Genomic DNA, 12,603 nt, shown 5'->3' on the forward strand with positions numbered 1-12,603 from the left:
CCTCCATGGCGGCGCAGCTCGCTGCGCCGCCATGGGGATTCTGACACCCCATACCGCCATCCTGTTCCTGGCGGCTCTGCCGCCAGGAACAGGATGGCGGTATGGGGTGTCGTGGGGCCCCTGGGGGCCCCTGCAGTGCCCATGCCAATGGCATGGGCACTGCAGGGGCCCCCGTGAGAGGGCCCCACTTTGTATTTCAGTGTCTGCTTTGCAGACACTGAAATACGCGACGGGTGCAAAAGCACCCGTCGCACCTTCCCACTCCGCCGGCTCCATTCAGAGCCGGCGTCCTCGTGGGAATGTTGATTTCCACTGGGCTGGCGGGCGGCCTTTTGGCGGTCGCCCGCCAGCCCAGTGGAAATCCCAGAATCACCGCAGCGGTCTGACGACCGCGGTGCGGTGTTCTGGCGGGGGTACTTTGGCTGGCGGCCTCCGCCGCCCGCCAAGGTAAGAATCAGGGCCATAGTCTAAGGGAGAGAGGGACAGTTCACAGTGTGGGCTGATTGTGTGTGTTTGCAGAGTTATTGTTAATCAGCTCTCTATGATTGTGGTCAAGAGGATATTTCCTTGTACTTTCAAATCTGAGTTTTCAGTAGCAGTGACAGAAATTAATGCTGCCTTTGTTGAAATCGACACCTATAGGCTTACATCAGAAATACAGTCATTAGGGTCATAATTTCTGTTTTTTAGAGACTTCATCCACTCGTGTAAGGGTGTGGAGACTTGCAAATTTACCTCCCGGCAGAGAGCTCTGTGCAGAATTGGTGAATACCGTCCACGCAGAGATTTCCCTGGTCTAGGCTAAATCCGGCCCAGTGTAGTGAAGGATTGCTCGAAGGTTTAGTATGGGGAGGGGGTATTTGTCAACTCCCTGACCGGCTTGAAAGTGCAGTAGCTAAAAAGGTAATTTCTGTGCTGTTTAATGCATCCTTTGCAGGCTTCCACCAGAACCTCAACATGTCTTCACGTCATGTTGTCCAGGCCTTGCCGGTCAGCAAATCCAACTAAGGGAGATGCTAAGCATTGCGATTCATGCAATGAGAATTTATATACTTTATATACTTTTGGCAACCTTACTACCATGGTTGCAATTTTATAGGAGACTCTAGTGGTCAGTCTCTTAGCCTTTACAAATTAGTGTCTCACAAAAGGCCCAAAACAGATTTACTCCCACAACTGGATTCGATGCTTTTGAAATTCATTAGATATGTAGTGATAATTTGGGCATTATTATTTTACTAACTGCTTAATTTGTTCAATATTATTTTAGTAACTGCTTAACTTGTTTGTGTTTCCTAGAATTTCAAAACTGTGCAAGAAGGAAACGTCGACCAACCAAAAGCAGATCATCAGTCAAACTTCGTGATGCAGTACGAGAAGGCAGTCGTGCGTTTCCCACAAAAGATTCCCGGGTTCCCCCCAAGACTTTGTCATGTTCACAATCGGAGAAGCAAAGTCTTGAGTTTCCCACAAAAGATTCCCAGCTTCCTCCCAAGACTTTGTCATCTTCCGAGTCAGAGAAGCAGTCATTCAACACAGCTGTTCCATCTCCAAATGATGCAGTCACTCTTAAGTGTATTCCAGGGCCTCTTGCACTTCCGGGTCCCATTCGCACATCATTGTCATCGCCACTATTATCTAAAAGAGCTCTAACGTATAGCGACCGAGCAGCAGTGACGCCTTGCAGTGCATCATCAGATAACATTGCCAATCAACACATGGCAAATAATCATTCAGTTCCATCAGCTTCAACAGACGTCGGGCAAAACAGTGATGCTGGGAGCCAATCACTTGCTCAAACAAGCAGAAATAATCTCGTCACTGTGTCTCGACCGGTTTCGCAGCCTGCAACTGCACTTGTATTGTCTGCTCCAGCTCCGCAGTTGCATCAACCTGCAAATACCACCCTCCTGGTGCCCACTGGTACCAACAACTCCCAGATGTCATTACTCATGCTAACCCTTCCGTCCTCGCCACACAATCTGCCTGGAATGGGTCCATCACAGAATAATAATGCTATCAGTCAACCAACTGCATTGTTAATATCGACGACGTCACCTGTGCTAACATTCTCCTTAGCATTACAGAATGAGAACTCCGCGGGAGCCAACACTTCCTTTCAGCTTGTGAACACTTCGGCTATTAATAACTTGGGTGGTAACGTTCAGAAAGTGGCATCTTCCCTCTCGTCGTCAGGACCGGGATGTAAAAATACACTGCCCACGTCCCAGAATATTTCACACTTGAAGACTTCCAGGTCAAGTGATCAGACTGTTTCTTCTCTAACATTATCCTACTCTACACTAAGAAACAAGGGAGTTAATTTTTCCAAGTCCCCACTAAGCTATTTATCACAGTTAGTGTCGTCGGTGTCCGATAACAATCACTTCATCCCTGTCTTACCCAGAAGGAAAAATCGTGCTAAAAAGAAAGATCAGCCTGTAAAATTTCCATCCCACCTTTTCCAGTCATCAGAATCTAGAAAGGAGCAAGTACTTCCAGATAATACTCCCACTGAGACCTCGAACCATGCAGAGCAGAATGCCCGCCTCGATAATCCCAAAGAAACCACACCTCTAACTTTGTCCTCACCCGAAGATGAGAAAACACTTCCCGTAAATACAACATCCCAACAAAGAAACTGCCCAGCAAGCAGCAATGATATGATCCCTCTGCCAGTTGGTTCATCAGATCCTCTACCACATCTTACACCATTATCTAATGAAGAGCAGAATCAAACCTCTAATGATACTCCTGATCGGCCTAACCATTGCACTTCCCATTTAACGCATCCGTCTCCTCCGCCATCACCCATAAATAATCAAAGACTTACCAGCATCATAACTGCCCAGCTACCAAACGCCCCACTGTCAAATAACCAGGTAAGTGAACCACAGGCTGTTCCTTTGCCTCGGTTAGCTTCTTCAGTATTAAGTAGTGAGCACCCTCTTCCCCTTAATACGGCCCCTCAGCTGCTCAGTGCTCCACAGAACGCTAAGGAGCTCCTCAGCCATCCGCTTACGCCTCCTCCTGATATCTTGGCGACACAGATAGTAACTGACATCAAGGACAGCCCAAAGGCCAGCAGTCCAATTGTCATACCATCATTTTCATCCGAAAACAAAGGAAACCATCCCTCTAGTGCTACACCGGAGCCATTGGACTGTCTAGGCAATAGTGCTCTCACCAGTGCAAGCCAAAGTGCTGCACCGCCGCCTTCAGCATTGCCTTCACCCAAGAGTAGCCTGCCCGGTAATCCCACGACTCCTATTCAGAAGCATAAACTGAACGTTGACTACCTAGACAAGCAACTAGGAGTGAAAGGCTTGTCCCAGCTGTCTTCCTCTGTGTCCGTAGCGTTGCAGCGAATGCCCACTAATGTCCTACCCCCATTCCTAAACAAAAAAAGGGAAAACAGCAACGAAAACAAAGCAGTACTCCCAGCTTCGCTTTCTTTAACTTCGTCATCCTTGACAGAGGAGAGTCCTGGAAGGCCTTCTTCACCGAGACATGGAAAAAGGACCAGTAGTGGCTATAGTATCCGTGTGTCCCAGAAGAAAGTGAATTACACCTCTGTAGAGGATGGTGATGAGGATAATGCATGTAGTAAAGGTTCTGGAAGTTCTTGTGGTGTGGGTTCTGGCTCAAGTGGAATGGAAAGTGATGAATCCGTATCAGAGGAAGAAGTATCTTCTGAAGCTGAGGAAGAAGAAATGTCTCCAACCTCTGACGAAGAATGCAGTATGACCTCTTCGAGCCAATCCAAGACGAGGAAGAAAGCGGCAAATAAACATCGAAGCAAAGGTGAAAAGCAATCAAGGACATACCAGTGTAAGCACTGCCCCTATACAAGCAATTACTACAGCAATGTGAAGAAACATGAACATAAACATACGGGCGCACGCCCATACTTGTGTCCAGTTTGTGGCAAGGACTTCTCTGATCCATCTGCCCGGAAGTCACATCAGATAAAGCACTCGGGCGTGCGCGAGTACAAGTGCACCAAATGTGTTAAAGAATTTTATGCAAAGCACCTCTTGAAGATACACATGAGAACACATGATGGCATAAGACCCTACTCTTGCACGGAGTGTGAGAAATCATACACCACACTTCCTTCGTTGAGGGAGCACATGATCAAACACTTGCCTAGTGATAAAGAAAAAACCTTTGTGTGTAAGGAATGCAACAAAAGTTTTATAACTACACGGGCTCTGAAGATGCACAAACGAAGCCACACGTTATACAAATGTGACAAGTGTGAGGCAGTGTTCTTCCGCAAGTGCATCCTTACATTCCACAAGTTGAGCCATCGTGTGGTACAGACCTGCGAGAAATGCCTGGAAGAATTTCAGGGAGATCATGTTTGCAGTGTTTACAAAGATGACTAGTACGATACAGGGTGTATTGCATTCTCTGGCACAAAGTAGCAAGAGCGTGTTACCTGGCACCATCTTATACGACTGAAAACTAGGCACGTGGGTCAGTCTGCTGGTAATATGGTTTCATTCAATTCACCTCCCTCTTTTACTTGTTGCAGTTATATTCTGTGCTAAACATCCGGATGGCGTGAGCCCAGCAAAGGAAGAACACTGGGGCAATCTGCTTTATACACTTGCACTGTCTAGTGTGAACCTGTTGGGGGTGACGTGGTGGGGGGGGGGGCGGAAGGTGTTGAATTTCGAATTATAGAGAGGGAAAGCTTCACCCCATGACAGATTAGGATTTTAGTGCGGGTGGTATAATTTGTGGGATGCTAACGCCCAAAGACCACACAATAACATTGGATGAGGGTGTTTGCATTCTTTCACAGTGGACCACTTTTAAGTTTCCAATCGTGGGTGCAGAGCATTAGGAGAATGTTGTTTTTTCTCATCAGATGTCATTCGCTCCAGTTGCGCCTTTGTGGCTGCATCAAAGGGCTTTCTTTCCCCGATCAGCTCTTGGGGATTTAAATGTTTTGATCGTAATGACGGCATTCACTACAGAATAATTTTAGGGAATATTTTATCATGCAAATGAGGTGGGCACGATTTTGTATTTTTGCAAATTGCGTTAGTTAATCTCCCTCTAAAAATGAATATCAGAAGTGCTACCTCACATTCTTTTCGCGGTTGTGCTCAGGGATTGGACGTGCCTTGTGTTATTTACAGGATATGTTTCCTGTTCCCACCCAGGAAGTACAACTGACGAGCTTAGTTGTCGAAGTGGGCACTCAAAATACCAGCTAGAGTTCTATCCCTTTGGTTGCAGTGCAGCCTCTTAAACGTTTTTCACGAAAGTTACACCACAGCTTTTCTGTTTGATTTTAGGGTTACACCACATGCAACAGATTTCTCCTTCATTGTGTGACTATGTTGTTGATTTTGAAAACGTAAATTGTAATGCCGATTTCAACATTCAATCCCCAAACTTTCGTGGACATCACTTAATTTACCTGTTTCTGCAAATGTGTAAACCTGCTGGAATTATTTAGGTCTGCGCTGAACCCTACAGCGTCTTTTCAGAAGACGAGGCAACACTTTACAATTATTTTTTCTTTTTGTTTCATTTGAGGGTATTTATTTTAGCACGACCTGTACCCAGACGAAAGCCGTAGCTCGTTATATAGGATAGGAAATTACATGAGAAGACCCAAGAATGGGAAATGCCTCTACAGAGTTTTACACAAGGAATGGACTCATTACATGATTGTGGCCTGATTATTGAAATTAGAAGAGCAGAGCATTACATGAGCATGGTGGATCATCCAGTGTTGGAGCAAAGCAGTATTCCATTTAAGCTGGTGCATAAGGCAGCAGGTGGGTTGGTCAAGGAGAGTTATTAGGCTATTAGAGTGCCTGGTTTCTTGCCTGAATGTGAGAGTTAAGAGTCTGTCTCAGGTGAAGGGAAAGATACTTTCTGATCAATACTTCTAACCTTAGATTCCTCCACTTTTGAATATTCTTCAGATAGACTGGGTCTGGAAAACTTAAAAGCAGCACTCCTGCGTGTTAATAGGTGGCTTCAAGTGGCTGTGTGTCTGCATCATTCTGTTCGGGAAGTGATAATGGAGCTGCATATAGGTGCCACCCATGCACGCTGATGTCAGTTCCCATACTTTGAGATGTTGATTCGGAGCGATATCTCTTTCGTCTACAACAAGATGTTCCTATCTTTTTCTCAGTCCAAGAAGAAGCATAACAAATCCACCCCGAAACTGGCCCTTTCTCGACACACTTGTCTCCAGAGAAGGCACAAGGGCATCAACATGCTAGCTGGTCTCACTTGCAAACTCCTGAGGGTCTGATTCTGAGTCTGGTCCAGATGCACTCCCAATTTCTAGGTCTGTCAGGGACGTCTCAAAAAGTTTAAGCCTTTGGGAAGGCTATGCTGTGTATCCTTGGAATGCTGTATGTTCTTCCATGTGTGCCTTTGAGCCCCAAGAATCTGCAGAGGAATCGACTGGCTGGGTGTGTTTGCACTTGGCGGTGTCGTGCCCCTATTCTGCTTCAGGCTCCACATCTACTTTTCTGCCAACTTTGGTCCCTGCACCAGTCCCTTTAACACCGAAGGAGGAAGTGCACAATCTAGTCGAATGCAATATCATTCCAAACGTGTCTCGACTGAGACCTCACTCCAAACCTACCATGGCTCAGCCTTTTGGAAACCCTTCTTGTTCAGACACACTACCCTTATTATTTGGGCATGCTCACACGCTGCATCAACTTTTCAGATTGGATTCTGATTGTAACCAGCACTATAATGATGGAGCCCAAACAATTGGTATGAAGAATTACAGGATACTAGTGGTTTGGACACCTCAGACAGCGGACTAGTCTCTCCTCCTGGTTCTATAACAGAGGAGAATGCATCTTTCGCAGTTGACAAGCTGCAGAGGTCCTTGACCGGCAGCTTCCCACACTGGAGGTTAAGACTTATGTCCTGAATGAGGTCCTTCAGCCTGGCTATACCTGTACAGAACCTCTTCTGCCTCTCAATGAGGACATTAAGGATATACCTTTGGTCATGTGGGCAAAACCATGTTCTGGCCCTGCAGTCCAGAGTCAGGTCGCCCGTTGCCATAGTCTATCTCCAGAAAACCTAAATAGATCTTGGTAGTTCAGGCATCCACTGTTAAGGTCAACTGAGACCCCTTCCCCACTACCTTAGCTGCCCGTGGATCATACCGGAGGGAAACATTTTGCAAGCGCATGTTTTCTTCTGCCAGTCTTGCCCTTAGCTCAGTGAAAGCCACTTTCTTACTTGGCTGCTTACCTATGCTTTATAGGACATGGCCGGTTAGACCTTTCCTTTGACCCCAGATGACTTGTAGACGTCCAATCCAAACTATTTAGGATGGACAGAATGCACTTAAATGTGTTGCCTGGCTTGGCCTGGGCATGATCAATTGTTTTGGCCAGGCATTTGGCGTGATTGTGGTGCTTTAGCGCTGTACTTGGATGAGCTGTATGGGCTATCCAGGCATCCTTAATGAATATTCTATTTGATAGCTCTCACCTTTTTCAGGGATATGCCAGGGACTTGCAGTACCATCCACGTTAGACCCTGCTGCTGGCACAGTAAACTTCTTAGCCCTTTTGGGGTTGAGGCTTTGGCTCCCAGAGAGAGTGCCAGACCATCAGGTATAATGCACAGCTCCGTCTGCTGCACCTCCAGCAATCACAGCTTCAAAACCACTTTAGTGTGCCATTTTTGGCACACAGCCAGTCTGTAAGAGGCATTAAATGTCACTTCTTCAAGGGCTGGCAGGATGTTACTTCTAACCTGGCCTGGCAAGTCGGGATGGGACCAGTTCCATAGTAGCCGGGGCAGGTCTGGAAAGCATATGGCTGGATTCAAACTGAGGTGGCCTGGTGGGCAAAAGGGTTGGGGTGCTACCCCAAGTGATTGTCAGTGGGTAGATGTACTGCAGTCATTCCTCCTATCACCATTTCTGTGTTTGATGCAATGCTCTAAGTGGCCATGCTTAAGCCCAGACTTTGGTCCTGTGCTGTCTGTGCCACTGGAGCTAAGCTACACCCAGAGGAGGAGCCTCAATCAGGGTGAAACCGGTTTTTGGTTACTTGTGTTCCAGCTCAGGGAGGAGACCTGGCTTTTAAGTCAGGAAGGACTGTCCCCATTGGAGTAGGGTCAAGATTGAGTTGCCTACTGCTGGATTCAAACTGAGGTGGCATAATTGGTAAAAGACTGATGGTTTACAATGCTACTCTGAGTGTTTGCCAGTAGTTAAACTTATATTAGGTATCACCTTTTTTGTTTGAAGACTTTCTTTCTGATGGATGGGTCCTCCAAATTGTGCAGCAGGGTTACGCCCTTCCATTTCTTTCTCCCCACCTGCACCTCTCACCAATATCAGAGCAGCTTAGACAGGACCACATGCCCATTTTGCAGCAGGAAGTGCACGGCCTTTTGGCCAAAGGGGCCATAGAGATGAATCTGGCCTCGGATGCTGGAACCTGGGTTTTACTCTCAGTACATCCTTGGCCTCCCCCCCTCCCCCCTCCCCCTCAGTGCGCGTTTCTGCTGTAGGACAAGTTCAAGATGTTCACATTGACCAAGATTGTGTCTGCCCTGGAAACTGGATAGTAGCTCTGGACCTGCACAAAGCTTATATCCACATAACCACCCTCTAGGTCCACAGGTGTTCTCTATAGTTCACTATTGTCCAGGAGCATTTTCAGTTTGGGGTGCTCCCATTTGACCTCACCAGTGCCCTTTGAGTGTTCACGAAAGTGTTGGCAGTGATTGTAGCACTGCTTCGAGGTTGGTGTTAAAGTCTTCCCCTGCCTCAACTGTTGGCTGTTGGATGCAGGCTCACCCCAGGCAATCATAGTCCACCTTAAAATGACAGCAAACCGTCTAACATAGTTGGGAACTTCATTATCAGTGTGCCAAGTCAAACTTAACTCCTCACAGATGCTCCCATTCATCAGAGCCATCCTTGTGATTTTCTGCCCTCATGCCATCCCTCCACCTCCATCCCCCCTCCCTCCCTGGAGCAGAGAGTCCAGGACATGCGGGTTATCGAAGTGTTTCAACCTTGATCCTTGATCTCTGTGAGGACGACTCTGAGGATCCTGGGGCTGTTGGCTTCCTGCATCCTGTTGGTTGAAAGTGCCAGAAGACAAATACAGGCTCTACAGTAAGATCTGAAGTACCAGTGAGGGCAGCACTAGGGGAACGTATCCCATTCTGGCCAGGTTCGGGAGAAGGCTGCAAAGGATTTACAGTTGTGACCACTAATCTGTGATTGGGCCAAATGCAGATCCCTCTTCTTACCACACCCAGCGCTAACAGTGATTACAAATACACCACTGTTGTGTTAGAGAGGCCATCTGGGAGTGGTGGAGATCAAAGGGCTCTGGCCTCCGGCAGAAAATAACGCCATTTGATTCAAGTGCAATCCACCTGGTGTTGAAGGCCTTCCTGCAGATCACCAAAAGGAGGCTGGTATAGTTTTTCACAGACCGCACCACCACCATTTGGTACGCCAACAAGCAGGGCAGGGTGGGATCTTTGGTTCTGTGCCAGCATCTCACTTGGTGAGATCTCTAAAGGCCCGGGGGGAATGAACTCTGCTACCGCTGCTTAGCATATCACAAATGGCAATTGCATCCAGAGGTGGTGTAGTGTGTCTTTCAGCAGTGAGGAGAACATTGACCAGATCTCTTTGCCACAACCAAGAACTTGCAGTGTCAACACTTTGGCGCACTGGAGTTCTCAGGGTGTCTCTCTCTCTCAGCCATATTCTGCCTAGAGTCTACCTACTATGCCTTTCAACCTGACTGTCTTGGCTCGATTTCTAAAAAAAAAAAAGGTGAAGAAAAACTAGCCTCAGGTCATCCTAGTGCCTCAGATTGAGCTAGGAAACTATGGTACTTGGAATCATCTTGCCAGCTAACGCCATTCCACAAACTCGATGAATGCCAGCCGCTGTGAGAAGGTTGTTGTTGGCTGTTGCAGTGGCCAGATTGACCCATTATAAATTGAACTGTTTGACGCCTTTTACTTTGACTCAGCAAGGCTGGGCACTGGGCACTGTTAAAGGTTATTTGTTGTCTCTTTCAGCTTTTTCACAGTTACCGGATCAGCCTTATTTGGTCAAGTTGACTTTTGTGATCCGATTTCTTAAACGTTTACAGAATATGTTCCTGCAGAAGCCCTTTGTGAGAACACAGTGGGATTTGAATCAGGTTCTCACTTTGTTGATGTCCACCTCTTCTGAGCCCATACCAGTTGCCTACTTAGTCCTTTGACCCTTAAGATGTTCTTTTTTGGTTGTGATAATGTCAGTTCATCACCTAAGTGAGCTGCAGGTACTGTTGATTCAGCCGTCTTGTGCAAAAAAATTTCCCAAACAAACTGGGGTTTACATTGATAGCACCAGGGACCACCAGATGGGTAGTCCATTGTTTGTGACTTCTCTTAAAGAAGGAAATGTAATGCAATGCAGAAAAGGACAGTCTCTACGTGGATAATCCTAAGTGTTAAAATCCAGTACCAATAGATTAGAGGTGATGGTACAGCCAGAAAAGTCTACTTTTTCAACACTGTAATCAGACTTGATAGATTTTAATAAAACAAAAACGTAAAAATGATGCAGAATACTGTGCACCTGACACAAGCCACAACAGGGAACTTACGGAGTTCGAGTGTGGGCTTATGCTGTCAAGTGGCACTGGCTTGTGATCTGGCAGGCAGCTGCTTTGACAGGGGGTTTTAGGTGGGGGAGAGTGGCATCTTGGAGGAGGATCAAATCAAGTGTTTTAAGCTCTGAACTTGCATTGTGAAGTTGAATGAGTTGACTGAGAAAGTTTGATTATGTGTAAGAGTGGAATTTGTAGGGAGTTTTTTTTTCATATGTGCAGTGAAGGTGATTTACTTGGCAGTGGTGGCCAGCGTGGGGTAAAAGTCATTGAGCTCCATTGAGTTGAGATATTGGTCGAACTGCTGGTGATGATTGCTCTCACTGATGAGAAAGCAGTCAGCATTGGTCTAATTTATCTTGAGATGGTTTGCAGTCATACACTATTGATGGTGTCCAAGCATTGTCTTAAATGTCTAACACATTTGTGTCATTGGCATACTGATAGTTATAATCAGGAATTTGTAAGGCCCCATTTCAGACTGCATCACTGTGTACCAGTGACATGCCCATTCTGAGGAATTTGGCGCGGGCAGTGGTGGTAATTCAACATGTCTGTCATAAGCATCTATATGTATGATTGATAGATGTATGACGGACAGTTAGGTTGTACTGCCATTGGTTGTTAAGAACTTGCAACACATTGTGGAGTGCAAGACTGAGCGTTTGTTACAAGTTTGTCTACCAGCATCTTTGAAGCAATCTCATATCCCTGAACTTGTTATTGATAATGATCTTAAGGCCTTTGAATAGAGTATTCATGCCGAGGGTGCTTCTGTGTATCACTGAACTAACCCACTAAGCCCATAGCATTTAGCATTCTCAATATTGTTGATGTCTCATTGATGTCTCGTTAAACAGAAATCCTACTCTCGATGTACTATAGGATCTTGTCTGTCTTTCTCAGTGAAAGTGCTCGTATTTTACTGAATAGTATTTGTGTAGGCTGGTCAAGGACTATGTTCCTGGCATTATTACAGAATGCTTTAAAGTATTTAGTTCTGAGGACATAATGCTGAGTGTTGGAATCCAACTTCTTAGGTGGTGGAATATTCTAAATCAGAGTATCCAATTTTTTTTAGGTTTACTATGCAGTCTGAAAGATTGCATCATGCTGCTAGCATATTGACTTGTTGTGAATATACAAACATGTACTTATATGACAGCACAGCTGTTACAAGTCACAAATTCTCCCTTTAATGCTCTCTGCTGCACCCAGAAGCATTTGAGCACAATACATATATTCAGATTTTGGAATGAGCCTGCTGCCCAAGACTTCATTTTCTAGAAGGGCAGGACTTGGGAAGCTTTATTTTGCAAGGCCTACATCAGCCTCCTTACCTACCTTACTCCGTTATTACTTTCTCAGAGACACATATTTTACCACATACTTTCCATCCAGACATGTTTCTGGGATATTTATGTATGTAGTTCATCAAAGGAATCAGTGGGACTATGGTGGTCATTATGACATCTGCGGTAAAAATCGCCTACCGCTGCGGTGATGACCGCCAAAATGCCGCCTCTGCAGCTACCATCCGTCCGCCATATTATGAGCACTGCCGGACTTCTGCCACAAGATGGGCAGAAATCCGGCAGTGTTCATGGTGGTGTACGGTGGTAAGGTGGCGCTGCTACCACCAACACCGCCACACCAGTAGAACGCCACCAGCCATGGTATGACAATTCATACGGCATGGCGGGGTGGGGAGGTGTGTCTGTGAGGATCAGAGGGGATCAGGGTGTGTCTGTGAGAATCGGAGGGGGTGGGGGGTGTTTGGATGGGGGGTGGGGAGTGTCAGTTGAATGTTTGGGGGGCGGTGGAGCCACCTACCGGTGACAGGGAAGGAATTCCCTGTCACTGGTAGGGCCTACCGCCATGGTTTTCATGGCGTTGCTAACGCCACGAAAACCATGGTGGTAAGCAGGCTCATAATGCCGCCGCCGGTACTATG

The 12,603-nt window shown here is 46.4% G+C and overlaps 1 protein-coding gene across 2 annotated transcripts in view; it reads left to right on the forward strand.

The window, feature by feature from the left end:
* LOC138268293 (uncharacterized) overlaps positions 1-12,397 on the forward strand; it is a 173,966-nt gene extending 161,569 nt beyond the window's left edge. For both annotated transcript variants that reach the window (XM_069217805.1, XM_069217804.1), the window contains exon 9: positions 1,300-12,397. In XM_069217805.1, coding sequence (XP_069073906.1) covers positions 1,300-4,391 — 3,092 coding nt within the window. In that variant the 3' untranslated portion in view covers positions 4,392-12,397. The remainder of the gene's footprint in view (positions 1-1,299) is intronic.
* The last annotated feature ends 206 nt before the right edge of the window (positions 12,398-12,603 follow it).

Source organism: Pleurodeles waltl, chromosome 12, assembly GCF_031143425.1.
Source record: "Pleurodeles waltl isolate 20211129_DDA chromosome 12, aPleWal1.hap1.20221129, whole genome shotgun sequence".
Taxonomy (NCBI): Eukaryota; Metazoa; Chordata; class Amphibia; order Caudata; family Salamandridae; genus Pleurodeles; species Pleurodeles waltl.